The 17716-nt window shown below is 40.7% G+C and overlaps 1 protein-coding gene across 1 annotated transcript in view; it reads right to left on the bottom strand.

Moving 5' to 3' along the window:
* Nucleotides 1-4883: 4883 nt before the first annotated feature.
* Nucleotides 4884-17716, bottom strand: part of ghra (growth hormone receptor a) — a 30736-nt gene continuing 17903 nt past the window's right edge. Inside the window, 9 exon segments of the mRNA XM_028577563.1 lie at nucleotides 4884-5082; nucleotides 5084-5746; nucleotides 5860-6068; nucleotides 8717-8786; nucleotides 9017-9104; nucleotides 9294-9447; nucleotides 10175-10353; nucleotides 11315-11481; nucleotides 11626-11755. Of these exon segments, the coding sequence (XP_028433364.1) occupies nucleotides 4980-5082; nucleotides 5084-5746; nucleotides 5860-6068; nucleotides 8717-8786; nucleotides 9017-9104; nucleotides 9294-9447; nucleotides 10175-10353; nucleotides 11315-11481; nucleotides 11626-11755 (1763 nt within the window). The 3' untranslated portion in view covers nucleotides 4884-4979.

The following is a 17716-nucleotide window of genomic DNA, read 5'->3' as shown; positions in this document are numbered from 1 at the left end:
AGAAATGGCGATAGGTGTAAACCGAGCCCTGGGTATCCTGCTCTGCCTTTGAGATCTGGAATCTTGCTCCTTATGACGTCATAAGGAGCAAGGTTACCTCCCCTTTCTCTGCTTTGCCTGCCCAGAGAATTTGGCCCACCCATGAGAGAGAGAGACATCATGGCTTTCAAACGAGCAAAGTGGCAGTTGGTCAAGGCCACACCCCCACCCTCCACCTTGCCCCCTCTCTCTCCTCCTCAATAGCTACAGACACAGAAATAGCACATCCTAAGGAAAGCTTATTGTGGGACTAGCTCTATTGGCTGTAATTCTGCACCAAGGCTGAATTTCGGGAAAGAGACTTCAGATACAGTATTAGGGGACCACTAAGGCCTATATAAAAGCATCCAAAGAGCACCATGTCATGGGACCTTTAATAATTAATATTAACAGTCTATGTGCAGACCTGATAAGAAGGAGAAACACAGCAACTTTGAAGCATTATCAAATACTTGGATATCAACAAGTTTTTGGATATGCGCACACATCGCTAAGCCAACCTTTTCGGGAAGCTACACGGTGCAACAAGCCCACCGCCGCTGGTAAACTTTGAAAAAATCCTGTATTGCATGGCTGCTTGTAAACGGGAATAAAAATGGAATACTTTCATTAGCCATGTTAACAGCTTAGTCGGAACATCGTCTTATATATATGATCTCAGCTGACCTTTACTATGCAGTATGATGCTTTTTACAGTAATGACACAGTTGGCAGTGAGTTAAGGAGGTCTTTTGAACAGTTTGGCCAGTTACATTTTAAATTGAATCCATGATAGAATACTGTTCTAAATTACAATCAGTAACTTGATCTTGATAACCCAGTAAAATCTAATTTGTTTAATTTACCCTTGCTTTTCTAACACTCACATTAGATTATTGGGTTAATTAAATACTGTGTCCAATTTAAGGATGTGTGTCTTTAGAAACACATTCTTTGGAATTAACAATTTAAAATCAGTTAAAATGTTGACTGATTACAAAAAAAAAAACATGCACAATATGATTAAGATGCTGTAATACATTTATTGTGTAACTTGTTGAAAGCTTATTGATCACACACACAAAACCAGAAAGGCTCAACTGGTAAGAGAACAATATCAAATCATCAAAGATCAACACAGTTCTTGGCCTTGAGTAAAACAGCAGCCAACAGACAAGAACAGTGGCTCCAAGGCCGGGGGGGGGGGGGGGGAGGGCTGGAAATATGGAGCAGTCATATCAATTAATGAAGCTGATACAAACTGATAAATTTTAGGTTTGAGGTTTTTACACTTGCGATGCACAATGCAGCCGTTACCAATTCTGACAAGTAGAATATTTCCAGTTTTACGAGCCTGGATAACACATCAGAGAATAACAGTGGACACATAACTCATGCTGCCCCATCCACTGTGGTCTGATGAGGTGGTGGGGTGATCTGAGGGCTCTAAATAAATATCACATGGATAGAAATATAGAATGGAGCCACTGACTATAGTCATAAAAAGCCTGCCGATGTAATCAAGTCAAGAATTAGGCCTATACTATTTCCTTAACCGGAAAAAAATGTCTGGCTAAACGCTCTTTGCTAAAGAGTTTCAACCAGCACAAATTCCAGCACTCAAGATTACTTCCAGGCTTTATCGAGCGACAAAAGTCGACACAAAACCAAGAAGCTGAAGGCCAAAAGACATTATTATAAAACACTGTAGCCCCTTCAAATGCACTTTTTCAATAATGAAATGCTGAAATCACATAGTGGGAGAACTGTAAGAGTGTAGAGTTACAGTGTAACTATTTCACTCTGCCTATATTTTGATATGACTTCATAAAAGACTATATCTATCTGTTCTATGTATCCATAAATCTTATAGCAAACATTAAATACTCCATTACAGTACATCATTCTATCAATCTGGTAGTGTAAAATATGTCCCATAAACTCTGCAGGACAAAACTGAAGCTTATCAATATTGAAAGTTCCTCATTGTCTAATTATTGTGCGGAATTAAAAAAAAACATAATGCTGTTTTATAATAACAGGTAATTCATAGACTTAATTTAGTCCAAAACACAATATTAAAAAAATGAATAATATTTTTAACATCAGATATATATATATATATATATATATATATATTTTATGTGTACAAAGTGCTTGCTCTAAAGTGTCTGACATTTATAAGCTTGACATAACGGTTGCAAACTTTTACACTAGGTTAAGAATGGGCTCATTGTGTACTGGCAAAAAGACACAATGTAGTAAACACCTGTACAGTAAGCTTGAACAAAAAAAGCACCTCAGATTCATCTTCCTCGCTGTAACCTTTGAAAAAAACACTTTCAGTGATTTAACATTATTTGTTTTTACAACTTTTCCTTGATATCGTAATTGCATTGCGTATTCCAGTTTGCACACATTCACAATTACCACAGTACAACTGAAAAAAAAACCTTAGCCGTGCTTTTTCCCCCCATTATCTAATCTTCCTTCATGTACACAGAAAGTCTTGTGGGGATCTTTGGATGGGTGTAACACTGTGAACATTGGATGAGCATCATTAGGTGACTACCAGTATATCACATTTGGGGAAAAACTGTCCTATTGTTGCTGCTGATGACTGATCAGATAGCTGAACCAAACCCCATTTCCCATTTCTCCCAGGCAAAACATTTTCAGTATCATCCAATTTGCATGTTTTATCACCAAACATACACACAATACAGAGATCGTTGCACTCTTTTGGATGACCCCTTCCCACTACAGTAAGGCTAAATGCAGGAAATATACATGTACCGAGCAGCAACATATTGTGATTAGCAACATTATTGACATAAAAATATATATACACTTGTAATTTTACAGCAATAGCAAATATATTAAGACATTTTTGCAACAGCATTGCATTGCTGGTGTCATCAGCACTAGGCAGCAACAACAGGACACTGAGCTCTGAGAGACAGAAAGAGAAAAATGGCACATATCTATCATATTCACAGTTTTAAAAATTGTCATTTTATGGCTCTTACTTTGTCTCTCTTCTTTATTGGATTGTCTAATACAAAATACCTATTCTATCTGCTTAGCCTGCTTATCTTAAAGAGGATTCCACAGCAACAGAATTCAAAGGCAGGATGTGTTTCCTTTGCATGGTGAAGTATGTTTTGCTGTGTTGTGCTCATTTGGAGGCTGCCTTGATGTTACACAATAACAATACTTCAGACTCAATTATAGACTCGCTGTAATGAAAATGAATTGTGTTGCATCACAAAACCATACATATATCGCACAACTTAATTAGCCTAAGCTTAGACAGCTTATTGTATACAATATGCAATGCTGCGGTGTTTGTTATTGGCATATTATAAAAGTCTTCATGATAGAATTCATAGGATGAAAACATATGAGGAGCCTAAAAACCTGGCAACAGGTTTCCTCTGCTACTCTCTCACCCACACAGGCCATTATAAAAAAGCATATACGGTCAAGGAACCAAGGGCAAGCTTACACCACGAGCTAATCTGACTAAATAAATAATTAAGCAACAGATTCTGTCCAAGGTTTTGTTTTAAATGTGGTTATTCTAAGAAAAGTATGGGGGCAAAGTAACTAAGAATCCATGCCTAATTACCCACATATTACCTAGTATCCCTGACCAAAAATACTCACATCTTTGTATGTATCTGTCGCTCTATCAAACCGCCACTTGAAATTTAAAGTCTTTCAGCACTAGCCCTGAACAACATTTTTGGTTTGGACATTGTGGTCAGCTTTATGAGCATGGTCCGAAATGTACAAGTTACAGTTAAGTGACGTCAGGAAATTCTTACCCTTGCAACTATTTTCAGCTCATTATTTATGACTACGTCAGGAAGGCAAAATTAAATATCAATTAAGGCAAATGTTTTTGATGTAGTGTGTGTTTATGCATGCATGTTACTGTGTTCGTGCATTTGCAGGTTTTTAGTCATGGATCTGTGAACAGAGAGGCTTTACAACAATTCACCTATACATAGCAGCACTTGCCTGTACATAGCAATACATAAATGCACAGATCCTAATTACGTAAGCACACCTTAGCACAGAAATGGCAAGCCAATAACATTATCATAGGCACAGGTTGATAACGTGTACTTAAGGAACTATAAAATGTTAGCTAATTACAGCTTTTAAATACTTTCACAGTCTTTCAACTTGTTCCAGTTGCTGTCCCTGCAAAAACGTTGCAACATGAGAAGAATACAACTCCTAAGTAGAAAGCTTGCTCATTAAGGTTTAGTTTATATGATTATGAGTGAGTGCTGGTTGTAAAGGTGAGACTTGGCTGCTATCACAGGACGAAATTCAATAACTGCTAGGTGTGTATCGGTGTCCCTTCCCTTCTGCGAAATAACTATATCAGTGTGCCCTTGAGCAAGGCACTTGGTGGTGCTCAGTATACTAAAGCACTGTTAGTACTGGGTGGCTCCCAGCTCTGAATGAATCTGAATAAATGATTCCTCTTACCACAAGAATGGCTCTTCAGCACTGTAAGCAACATGTCAGTATGCACATCAGAATAAAATGGAATAAATGATTCTATGCTGCAAATTGTATTATCAGTCTGTAGTTAAGTTAAGCAGTAAGATAATGCTTTTTGATTCATTACAATCATGGTCACAGCCTACTATCGGTGTGTGTCTTATGCATGGATGTCAACAAATTGAGCAGGTTTGTGGTGTTTATTTCTGGCTGCCTTTGCATCAAATTAAGTGATGTAGCAGATGTAAAAGAGTCAAGAATACACCTTGGTAGCTTTTCAACTCTCCCTTTTCGGCATCCTCTGAAAACAAATGCCTGTACACTCTAATCCACACTGTGTGCTGCAAGTTATTTGGTTTCCAGCAGGAATCAGGTAGGAACAGGCTTTTGTGACTGCTAGGGACTTCATGGTCCTTAAAAGGCCTGCTGGCATTGTCATTTTAGGGTGAGAGGTTCCCCAGCAGGTCTGGGGTGATGTACCCCACAGGCATAGCAGGTATGGCCTTGAGTGGGTGCTGTGGCAGGCAGGGAGGGGGAGACTGGCGGGGGTGGGTTGAGAAGCAGACTGTGTTGACTGTCCACTTCCTGTACCACTGTGTAGTCTGCAACAGGGGCAAAGAACTGGGATTGGGGAGAGTCAGGAAGAATGTAAGGTGATTGATTATCCTCTGCTGTGGCTGCAGGTTTGGTCTCCACTGGCTGAGGGTGTATGGTTTGATAAACCTCGACAGGCATGGGGGAGCTAGGAGGAGTGCTGATCTGCCGGGCGTTGCTCTCTGTAGTGTAGCCGCTTCCTTCTGGATCCACTACCAGCAGCTGAAACTGCAGCTCCTTCTGCTTATTGTCCTCAGTGTCTTCACTCCATTTGTGCTTTTTTTCCTTCTTTTGTGTTTTCTCCTCTGTGGCTAAGGCGCTCTCCTGGATTCTGAGTTGCTGGCCAGGAGACAGTACCACGCCACCGGAGGGCATCACATTGCTGACTTGCGCATAGAAGTCTGTGTTGACCCAAGTCTGGGGCCCTCCAGTTTGAGTTTGGACCAGGGGCCTCTCGCCTCTTTCTGTGGCTGGGGCTCTTTCTACAACATTGAAGGAGGCTTCTCTGTCCTCCGGTTGGCCTGGCAGCAGGGTGGCCATCAGCATTAGGGTGTCTTGGTCAGGCAGATCTGGGTTATAACAGCTGGCCCGGCCTGAGTCATCATCAGGAAAGCTGGAGCAGAACGAAAAAGGTAAATACAGAGATAACATTCATATTTGTGGAGCCATCTGGCAGAATGAAAACAGCATTTACATGAGAATCTGTGCGGTATGACATTGGATTACCTTATGTCCATGTGGTGGCTGATGCGTTGGGATAGGAGCCTCTGGGTGTCTGAGCCCTGGTTGTCCTTCTCTCTAGTATCTGCATCCTCAGCAACCACCTCTATGAATTCCACCCATGGTTCGCTTTCGTAGTATTCTTGTGCATAAGTGGGTAGGCCACCCATACCTCCACCACTCAGGATGAAATTCAGCTCGTCCAGCTTCCCCTTCTGCATGTGCACAAATTTGCATGTAAGTGTATGTGGCAATCATGATAAAAGTCCTACTTTTTCTATTCTCTGCACAGAATTGTGACATGTTAGTGTGTACATAAAGTGGCAGCTGCAAACCCAACATACTTTGTGTTTCACATTTGTCTGAGCATGAAATACCAGCATTATTATTGTATTCATCCCTATCGGTACTTTTTTTCTTTCCCTCAGGTCCAGGTTTAAGGTTGTTTTGTAAAGAGTAAACAGGCTGCCTGTTAAATGCATCCCACATCATCTGGCAATAATACACCCACAGACAATGCTGAACCAAGACTCTTGTCATATCACATTATCCCTTAGTGGTGCTCCTGTCCTTGTTTACTTACACAAAACAAGAGTGCCTGTTTGCTTTCAAATTATTTATGGACATTATTGCTTTTATTTGATCATTGAAAAAGATGATAAACATGCCGTAAATTAGTAACGTTAGAAAAACTACAACACCACACCCGATCTAGCTAGACCGGAAACAAAACAACAGGCCACACTTGTTTGTGCATGCGAGCCAGCCAAAGAGTAGTAGGCTAACGTTACGTTTTGAGTGGATGGCGAGCGTGAGACGCCGAAATGGATGCCGATAAGATTCTGAATGGAAAGTTAACTTTTAAAAAGTTTCCAAATGGTTCCATTGACAAGACCAAAGTGATCTGTGTGTTTTGTCGTTTTGAACTAAGCTAGCAAATTCTCCGCCCCCTCGTCAAAGCCAGACGACAATGGATGACTTCAGACAGAAGCAAATGGATAGCACAACTAATAAACTTACTGCAGCCATAGCTAAATGGGTCCAAGTGAGAATGTTAGTGTGAAATTGAACTCTACATTGCTGTTTTCAATAAAAAAATACATTTGCACAAAGCAAGCCGATCCACTTTTTCATGTTGATAAGAGCATTAAAATGAGAAAAAAAATGGGACAAAAAGAAATCAAGGGACATTTAGAATAGATAAAAATGTGCGATTAATTGCGAGTTAACTATGACATTAATGCAATTAAATATTTTAATCGTTTGACAGTACTAATATTTATACAACAGTGGTTACACAACACTTTATATAATCAATTTACTGAATTAACACACAATTCCATTTGTTGGCTGCTGTATATTATTGATGTTTAAAACAATTTTGCACTGCTGCATTTGCAGAATATTTTACTCTTTGTGCCTAGAATGCATTATATATGTATTAGAGTAAGGCAGGTATTGGATTTATGATAGTTAAATTATTTTTTTACTATATATAAGCCAATATTTGTTTTGTTAAATAAATACATAACATTGTGTCCAAAGTGGGATATTTTACAGTTGAAATATACATTTGTCAGTGCTCTCTGGAGGATAAACTATGTAATGGAGGCAATGTTTTAAATTACCACAAACACACAGTGGGCCCTATTTTGCATCCGACGCACAGCGGACTTTTCCATCCACAGACGCAGGTCGGTAAATTAGGGAATGAATTTGCGCTCCCAGGGTCAGTTCAGCAAAAAGAGGAGGCCTGTTCAGGCGCAAACGTTCCCTGGTGCTATTTTGCAGTTTCAGAAAACAATTCTGCCACTGACCAGGAAAAACTGGTCTAAAGTCAGTGGCGCGTTATTCAGATGCTATTTTATGGGCGCATGCTTGGCCATAATGTAGCGTGCGCACAACAAGCATACACTTTGCTTCCCTCATTTACACGGACGCAGCAGTTCCCATTTTTGCAAACATAATTACAAAGAAAAATATTACTGAAAATGCGCTTCAGGTGTTTGGATAGGTCAGGAGGCACTTTACAGTACAGTCCTCAAAAAGTCGCAGCATTCTTTGTGGCTTGTTGTGTTTTACTCAACATTTCCATGAATCATGGATGTGTTGATGACATAAATGAGGAAATATTAGATGACTTAAGGAGACGTGATGTTGAACTATGGGATTGGACACTTGAGGGTCCGGGAGTGGCAATGCGCGATGTGCTTCTGATGGAGCGGGTGGACGGAGATGGAGTGGGGGAAGGAGGAAGGGGCACAACAGGTGCAGGTGGTGCGTTTGGAGGCCCACGCTCCATGGCTGCAGCAATCCTCTCCAGACTTGAGGAGATGCGCCCGGGGGGCCGCAGCAACATCACCACCCGGCCAAGACGGGCATTTATTACTTTGGCGCATCTCTGACAGCTCCCGCTGGCGTTCGCCAGGCAAATCCGCCGTCATAATAGTAATACGCCATGGAACAAGCGCGCCTGCTCTTAAAGGGAATGTGAGATGACGCTCTGATTGGTTATTTTCACGTTACATCCAAACCACACCTAGCTACTTCAGACCAAACCATTTTAGATTTGCATCAGGCGCAAGACTCATTTATCCCGCCGGTGTAATAGCAACAGCGCCCTAGATCTGCCCACAAAGCTACTTGCGTTTTGTGTTTCATACTTGCGTTTCAGATTGTTAAAATAGGGCCCAGTATCTTTAGTACTGCAATGTTTTGCTCGGCTGACATAGACACCGATAACAACACATCTGTGACAAGCTAAGACCAGGTATGCTAACATAAAGGTTGGGGTCTTCTAGTATGTATGTTCATATGAGAAAATCACAGACAAGGCATAATAACAACACAGACATAAATGTACCTTTAACAGCTCTGGATCGATGCCTTTAATTTTGGGTGCAGGAACCGGTGGCAAAAGAATCAACATCAATCTGCAATGGCAGGGAGAAGAAGGTGGACACAATGAAGATCATCTGTTCACACCTTTTCAGTATTTGTATTGTGTGTGTGAGCATGCCAGACTGAGAGCTGCGCTTCACAATCTGCTGCTGTTTTTTTCAGCATTTCCCTCATTGTTACGGCTGTTAATGCAGTAGAGGTAGAATATGTTTTGGACACTATTTATGCACATGCATGAAAGAGTGAGAGAGTCTGTTCCTACCTGTGCTGCTGAAAGACAACAATAAGCGTGATAAGTATGAGGATGCCCACAATCCCGAAAAGAACCAGTGTGAGTGGGAAAGTAGACTCTACAAGACACGAAACAGAACCCATCATCATCATCATCATCATCGTTATCGTCGCCATCATCGTCATCATCGTCATCGTCATCATCGTCATCATTGTCATCATAACTACGTCTCTCTGACATGAACAATGCAGTGGGCCATATTTATGTATTTATTGCATTTAACCGAATGATTTATTGCTGATCTTACCTTTGCTGGAAATATCAGTCACTTGAATGAAGATGGAGTCGCTGAAATCTCCAAACTTAGTGAAGGCCTGCATCCTGCAGCGGATGTGCACTTCGTACTCTTCTCCTATGTGCAGACCGTAGATTGTCTGCTGTGTGTGCGGCTGAATCTCCAACTAAAATACAGAAATACGTAGAAAGAGAGAGAGATTAAAAAAACAGAAGGAATTTAAAATAAACTAAAGTAAGTGATTTTGCTGTGTTTCAATTAATCAGAAAAGGGTTCAGCTTATGTTTATCCTGACAGACACTGCTACAACTGAAGCTGACAGAAGCTAATCAGGGTATCAAGAGGTCTATGTTTATTTCTGGTAAATATAACAGGGACCTCTCCAAAGGTCAAATTGTTGAGGCATTTCTGATACATACATTAGACAGAGGACATACTGTTATGATGGAGGACTTTAAAACTGTTTCCAAGGCTGCATTTGTCAGACGGGCTGGCCCAGCTGTAATGAATATGAGCCTGTGCAAGGTCCCATGGCCTCTGACCTACAGATCCCTCCCTTCACTTCCTTCAGAGAGGCTGTGTTTTCCCAGAGGGCCTTGCTTTTGATTCTACTGCCTTGCCAACAAAGCTACACTGCATTTTAGCCAAAAGGAGCGCAGGAGGCGGGTGAGGGGGAGAAGAAACAAGACACTGTGCCTGTATGACCTACCTACAATTTACTTTAAAGAGGGTGCATTAGTGTTTGCATTTATGTCAGCTTGTGCATGTGCACAGAGGTCTTTTGTAAAGTTTTAAGGTGTGTGTTTACATGTGTCTTGGCATGCAACTGCGTGTGCGCATAAAAGCAAAGGAGGAAGAGAGAGAATTTATGAGCAAGTAAAGTGTAGACTTACTGCTTCCCAGTTTGTGGTATTTCTCTCTCTGTACTGGATCTCATACTCAATGCGCATCCAGCCCGTCTCAACGTCTGCAGAGGGTGGGGGCTCCCAATTGACCATGACATCATAACTTAGCCCAGAGGGACTTATTTCCAGCAGGGTCCAGTTTGAAGACACTGGTGGGTCAGGACGTACTGCCAGGAAAAAGGCCAAGGTTCAGTTTGAGCAGAATGAAAACATTTAGAATAATTCATATCATGTTTATGAACATGGCAAATTAATGGATGGCTTTGAATGCACTTGATCATGTGTAAATGAAGAAATAAAGAATGAATCAAAGAAATGGCTGTATATGTTTGTGAAGTCAATCAATTTAAAAAATCTGGAGTATATACTGTAGTGGAGGTCATTTCTACTGTGTGTATGTTTTTGCTAGTATGATGTGCTGTACATGAACTTGCGGAGCTACTGCAAAAAAAATCTAACTGGTTCTTAGTGGTTTAAAATTTAAAAAACAAAAAAAAACATTAAATCAAATACGTTCATTATACTCCATAGTACTACAATACAGTGTTCAATTAAATTAACATGTTTACGAATATGCTCGTGTTACACCCTACTGTGGGTTCAGTGGAAGACAATATCCAAATGTTATCTATAAAAATATGCCAATAATCAATTTACACACACGAGGAGCTAATAAGGTTTCTATATCAGCAAACATACAGTATGACAATATCATGTGATAATACAGTATCTATCAGCATCTTGTACAGTACTGGTTAGATAAAGACCACCAGGCATAAAAACATTTTCTGTGTAAACACATTGTATCTGACACGCTGTGATATTGACAGGAACGTGACATTTGCTGGTTTAATCGATATGCAGAAGCAAGTACCATTTCTTAGAAGCTGTCTGTGCAGGTAATCTATCATACTAGCAGCCACCATTTTCTGTTGTCCCACAGTACTGTATAGGATTGTCTCTGTTTCAATAATTTACTTTAATTATCAGTACAGCTACTTCTACATGTGAAGGAAAGAAATTGTGCTAGAACATGTTTCACAATGTTGGAAATGCAATTTAAAACTCCCCTAATTCATTGGACATATTGCAACAATCTGGATATATGCACAAATGTTTGTTACTAACCGATATTCTCCACAGTGAAACAGTCATCCTCATTGAAAAAGGTGCGGTTTTGGCTGCGGAGCTGCAGGCAGTAGGGGACCCAAACGGATGTGTGGTTTACATCAAAGAAGCACTCCCTATTTGAATAAATGTACTCTGGACACTCCATCCATTCACTGGTGGGCAAGCTGAATGAAGGAAACAATGACCAAAGAAAGGCAAGAAAAAGCTTTTTAAAATGTTGTTCGCATATGCACACACAGATACATAAAGTGCTCCATGTGAAAAAAACCTTCTCCTGGTAAAGAAGGAACTGTGTCTATCACACTCACACTTTCTTAAGGTAGAAAACTCTGAGTGCTCCAGGGGAGGACAGGTTGTGGAAGCTCCCTGGACTCCACCAACATCGGAATGTCTCCTGGTTCCTCGATATGCACTCTGTGATGTGAGGTTCAACGGGAGCTGAAAGACAGTGAGTTAAAAGACATAGACAATTAAGGATCAGAACAAACAGAAGAACTCAGATTGGCTAATCAATCACCTTTATTGACGTCTGTCAACCTCATGGGGTTTTAAAGTTATCAATGTAACAATACTGAAAAAACCCAACACCTCCTTAAAACCATGACAGCAGTCACTTTTTTCACAGTATACAATTTAATCTAAATGATAACACTGCAATATAATAACACACCTCAACTTTACCACCCATGCTTCAAGGACTGACAGATTTTTTTATTGTCAATAAAATGATCTAGTTTAGTTCTTCGGACATTGTGCAATGTCTTGAGTGTGCGTCTGTGACAACATGATATTTTAAGTATTGTACAAACACACACAGGCAAATGTGTCAGCATACCTTATTCCTTAACATACACTTAAATGTATGTATTTATTTGACAGGGACAATGCTTAGCAGTCCCTGCATTAGCATCACATTTTTTCAGTGATGGAGGTTATGAGATCTGTAGCAGTCAGCTGCCATGAGAAAAAATACACAAACCTGATGAAAGCCATGTAATGTGTAATGCAATGTGCAGTGGGGACAACATTTAGGCTGATGGGAGATAAGGCTAACTTGCAGTCTGCATCTTATCTTGTTTTTCAATTGATTTCTGCTCTCTGTAAATCGGTGAGTAGGAAAACAACTTCTTGACAGACAGTTACATTGCATGAAATGTCAGTCCCTGTGCCTTTATAACCTTTATCCATATTCATACCATCCCTCCTCTGCCCCACCCTGAGGCCCTGTCTTAGCCCTTTCCACCTCTCCGTCGGCACCCTGTCACTCCTCATCACCAATCCCCCGCAGCCTCCCTCTCTGGTTGGAGGCCAGTTTCTCATCCAGCTGAGAGTCACAGGGTTTGGTGCAACCATAAATAAGCAACTGAAGGTATCATTGATTTCGGCTCTACCCGCTCGCCTCCAGCGCTGGCTGCAGCATAAATCACACACCAGACCCAGAACATAAACATGCTTCACTTCACAACACAAGGCACGGAATTAAACACATACTGGAGCAATACTGTGCAAATGCAGCAGGCCACTGTCATCGGATAGTTTTTTGAGTTTATAAAAAACAGCAAAAGTCATCTCCACATAGACTCAATAAATGCTGCTCAATCTTACATAAAAAATATGAAATACTATGCTATCCGCAAGTGCATGCATACAACATTTGCACAGACCCACAACCTGCCAGAAAGCATCCCTAGTTAACATTAATCACAGACACCACAACAGAACACCCTAACAAACAAGCCCATTCACAGACAGGCCAGACTGCAAATACTCATCATTTATTCATACAGAATATGCACCATTACTTTGATTACTTTCTATTTGATGCCAGTATAACTTCATAATTCATTGCATTCCTGCACCGTTGTGCCTCTTGCTCTTAACCCTCCCTTCCCCTTTCCCACCTTCCCTCCCTTCATCTTCTACACACGGTCGTTGTTCCCAGAGCGTTGCTATTTCAACTCGGCCTGACGGCCTCCCTCCCCCACCCAACAAATTCCAGCTGCCACCATCAAAGAGCTTTCTGCCGACACTTGATGCAAAGAAGGGCTTCAAACTACAGCAGGACAGACAATGTTTTGAAAGTTAACCTCTCCAAAATTGGGGCTCTGCTGGCAAAGGTCAGAAGGTAGAACTATGTTTGCATTTTTTTAACATGGCTGTGGATGGTAGTCAAATCTGAAGTATGTCAGAGGTGAAAGCTTGTGCAGCAACACCTAGAGAGAATCAAGTCTCACCTTATTCTAAGTATTAGTGTCTCTCTTTCTCACTCATTTGCTGACTGTCATACGTCCTCTCTTCCTCTTCTACTCTGATATAATAGGGCTTAAACCTGTACATTGCTGTTAAAAAAAAACTGTAGAAACTGGAACTGTTGTAGTTGTAACAGCCCACAAGCCACAGGGCAATGTCTTGACAGCTACAGTACATGCTGATTACCTGCCAAGCATAGGCTGGTAATTATGTTGCAGGGCCTTACTCCCCATTTCTACACATACAAATATAACCAGTTCAGTGATGGAAGCTAAACCCTGTAAATGCCTGTACCTGCTAGGTGCCATTAAATGATCAGCAGTTGAAAGCCTAATTTTCTTTAATCTGCATTTTTTTAAATGGCTTAGGGCATAATCGGTTTTGATTTTAGTTGTTTGACTTTAGATGTCACTACATGTTCTTAGTTTATTTATTTGAATACATTCTTTTTCTATTTATTTACTGTAGTTAGTTTGATTTGGGATTGTAAAAATCTAATTATACTTTTTTTATTTAATATAAAATACATTTTCAGTTGCACTCATGATAAGAAGAAACATCTGTTGTTTTGCACAGTTTATATAAAGAATTATTTTTCAGTCAATCTTCTCAAAATCGTGAGAAAAAATCATATTGTGAACTTAAAATCATGAATCGTATCAAATCGTGAGTTAAGTGTATTGTTACATCCCTAGCGTTTGTATATGTGTGTGTGCTTATCTTGGCTGTCCATATGTATTTGTCAGCCCTTGCGGGCTGTGTGCGCAGCCAAGACTGATAAACTGCTTTTAGCTTTACGTCCTGTCTTCATCAGTCCATACAGAGGAGCTAGGAAACCACTTATCTACCTCAATGTCAGCTTTAGCCATTAAGGTTTAAAATCCATTAAAAAGCCTAAATAAAGCATTCTTCTGCCGCCCCTTGTGCCAGCTGGCAAACAGCAATAAAAATGGCGGTGAGAAAAGTGCAACCAGGCTTCATCAGTTAACGCACTGTGAAATGCTCGACTGTCATGAGGAGCAGGGCGGAAATGAGGCTATGACGCTATGAATTACCACATTTTCCAGCTCATTTGCAGATTTAAGCTAGTGTTGAGGTTAATAACGCTTCAAAAAAGCTGTTAAAAAGAGAGAGAAGACACAAGGTAAGGAGGTGGAGGAAGAGAGAGAAGCAGATAGATGTCAGAGAGTGAATGTGTAGCTTATGTCGTAACACCATGAGATTTTTGGCTACAAAACAGAAATGTCATTGAGAATAAAAATTGTCATTTAAACTATATATAGCTGTACATTAGATAATATATAAACAAGTAGTAGATTATATATTTCCTTTGATAAAAACATGTTTCGAAATTAAAATCTGAGAAAAAAGTCATTCATTTTAAACAGCTTTGGACATGAGACGTGAAAATCTAGTTTTTATTGTAGGGTACTGTGGATACGTTGCAGTTTTTCTAATACTGGTTATGCTCAAGAAATGTCTGTGGAGGTGATTAATTATCTATCCCAGCTATCATTCTGTGTGGTGTCCCTCAGGGCTCAAATTTGGGTCTGTTACTGTTCTCTTTATATATGCTACGGATATGTCCAAAATCAGTTTAAAGTGCTATGCAAATTAAATTTAAATGCATGCCTCACTAATATTTAGCAACCAAGCTGTTGCACATTGACAGACATACTTCAGGACACCAGATGTTGGATGACACACAATTTTCTGAATCTTCATGAAAATAAAACCTCCATCTTCAACAGCCATCACAGCTGATGAGCAAATAATGTGACAGGAGCAAAAAAAACGTTCACAAATGGTATGGTTAAAGCATTAAATAAATTTACTTAGTCATCTATTACTTTGGGACTGCATTGTACTGTTTGTGAGTGGGTCATAGGGAGTGTTGTTTATCTGCTACTATACTCTCAAAAATAGCACAGAAAACATAAATAGACAAGACACATGGACACTGAGTGTCTCTTCATTGTGGTATTAGCACATAATTGATTTGAATTGCCGTATGCTTGAAAAGAACACACACATGGCTGCTGAACAGTAGAACCTGTTGTCCCTGGTCCGTGCACTCACAACTACTCTACCCTCGACTGACAGCATAAACACAATTACAAGACACTCAACCCTGAATTGCTGCTGCAAGTCTCAACCCTAACAGGAAGAGTAAAATGTAAAAAATGTTTAGGGTAAAGCACCTGGAATCCTCAGGAACCTACACCAGGATCCTGTTTTTGGACTTCAGCTCTGCGCTTAATACCATCATCCTGGCTCTGCCAGAGCAGAACATTAAAAAAGCACAGCAGAGGATGCACTTTCTGCGGCAGCTGAAGAAAGTCACCTGCCAAAGATAATGATGGTACACTTCTACACCGCCATCATTGAGTCCATCCTCTCCTCTTCCTTCACCATGTTACGCTGCTGACACAGCCAAGGACAAGGGCAGTCCCTGCAGGACCTGTACGCCTCCAGGACCCTGAGGCGGGCAGGAAAGATTGTGACCGACCCCTCTCACTCCGTACACAAACAATTTTTTTTTTTTTTAAGATTATTTTTTGGCCATTTCCGCCTTTAATGGATAAGACAGCTAGATATGAAAGGGGAGATAGAGTGGGAAGACATGCAAGAAATTGTCACAGGTTGGACTTGGACCCTGGACCTTCTGCGTCGAGGAATAAACCTCTATATATGTGTGCCTGAGCTAACCCGGCCACCGTACACAACCTATTTGAAACACATTCCCTTCTCGCAGGAGGCTGCGGTCCATCAGAACCAAAACTTCACATCTGTAGCTGCCCCCATCAACAAGGCCCGGGACCCCCATTGACACAAGTTCTTATTTTTTCCCAGACTATATTTATATTTCTTGTATATGCACCAATACACCAAAGCAAAGTCCTTGTATGTGAAAACCTACTTGGCAATAAACTGGATTCTGATTTAGAGATGCTATTTTTTAACAGTCAATATTCACTTGCTTTACTGTATGTCTCCAGAATAGGCAGGCACAGCTTTTGAACAGTTAAGTAAATTTATTTGGTATTACTGATCAGCAGTGACTTCTGCCTGCCATCACAGCACCCATGCCAGATGATCCACAAGGCTTCCTGTAGCACTATCAATCCGTCTGTGTGTGAGTGAGTGTGTGTGTGTGTGTTTCTGTTAACCAGATGGAAAAATTGGCAGCACACACGGACACTGTTCTGAGGCTAAAAGTGCCTGTCAGTCTGCACATGCCGAGTCCTACATTATATCCTTGAACCGTAGCCCATACACATATATGCATGCACTTTCTGCGTAACACACCACTTGATGTGCTAATTTGTGTGCAGCAGACGGCTGTGTTTGTCTTCCACAGGGAATGTGTTTTGGATGATGACAAAAAGAATGAATGAGCAGACGAGAAGAAAAGATTGGAAGAGGAAAGGGATCAAATCCGGAATTTCCTTTATTTCACAAATGCACTCATACTGACTCCATATTTATACATTATGCATTTCATTTTCTGGAGGAAAGTAAAATGAAACAGTCAAGGTTAAATGTTAAGTCAGGAGGCCATGTGGCATTCAAAAGAGCCAGAAAGGGTGAGAAGTAGGCAAGAAGAGAGGGGGAGAAAGGTGAGAGGCTGCAACAAGAGAATGTAAACAGGTGATATAAATAACTGCCAACATGCGCGCGCACACACACACACACACACACACACACACACACACACACACACACACACACACACACACACACACACACACACACACACACACACACACACACACACACACACACACACACACACACACACACACACACACACACACTGAACTTACACCTTCAAAACAAAAACAGACAAAGAGTATCAAAGTGCCATTGTCTGATTCCTTGAACACGTTCTGCCTTTCCTCCCAGTTGCACAACAGGACCAATTACTTTTTCTTCCCTCTTAAAAGTTTGGGACTCAATTCTACGGATCATGATTCCCATCAGTGTTCATAGCATTTAAGTCTAACAGAAACAATCTGGTGTGTTTGACCATGCAGTGACCTAGTCAGCCATTTCTTGTCCCAGCAATTTATTAGCTTGAACTAATGATGTTAATCTCCTTTATTACCATTATTGCCCAGAGAATAGGCATAGCAATGTCATGACATA

This window comes from Perca flavescens, chromosome 5 (assembly GCF_004354835.1).
Source record: "Perca flavescens isolate YP-PL-M2 chromosome 5, PFLA_1.0, whole genome shotgun sequence".
NCBI classification, from domain to species: domain Eukaryota; kingdom Metazoa; phylum Chordata; class Actinopteri; order Perciformes; family Percidae; genus Perca; species Perca flavescens.
This window is presented reverse-complemented; position numbering and strand designations above follow the sequence as displayed.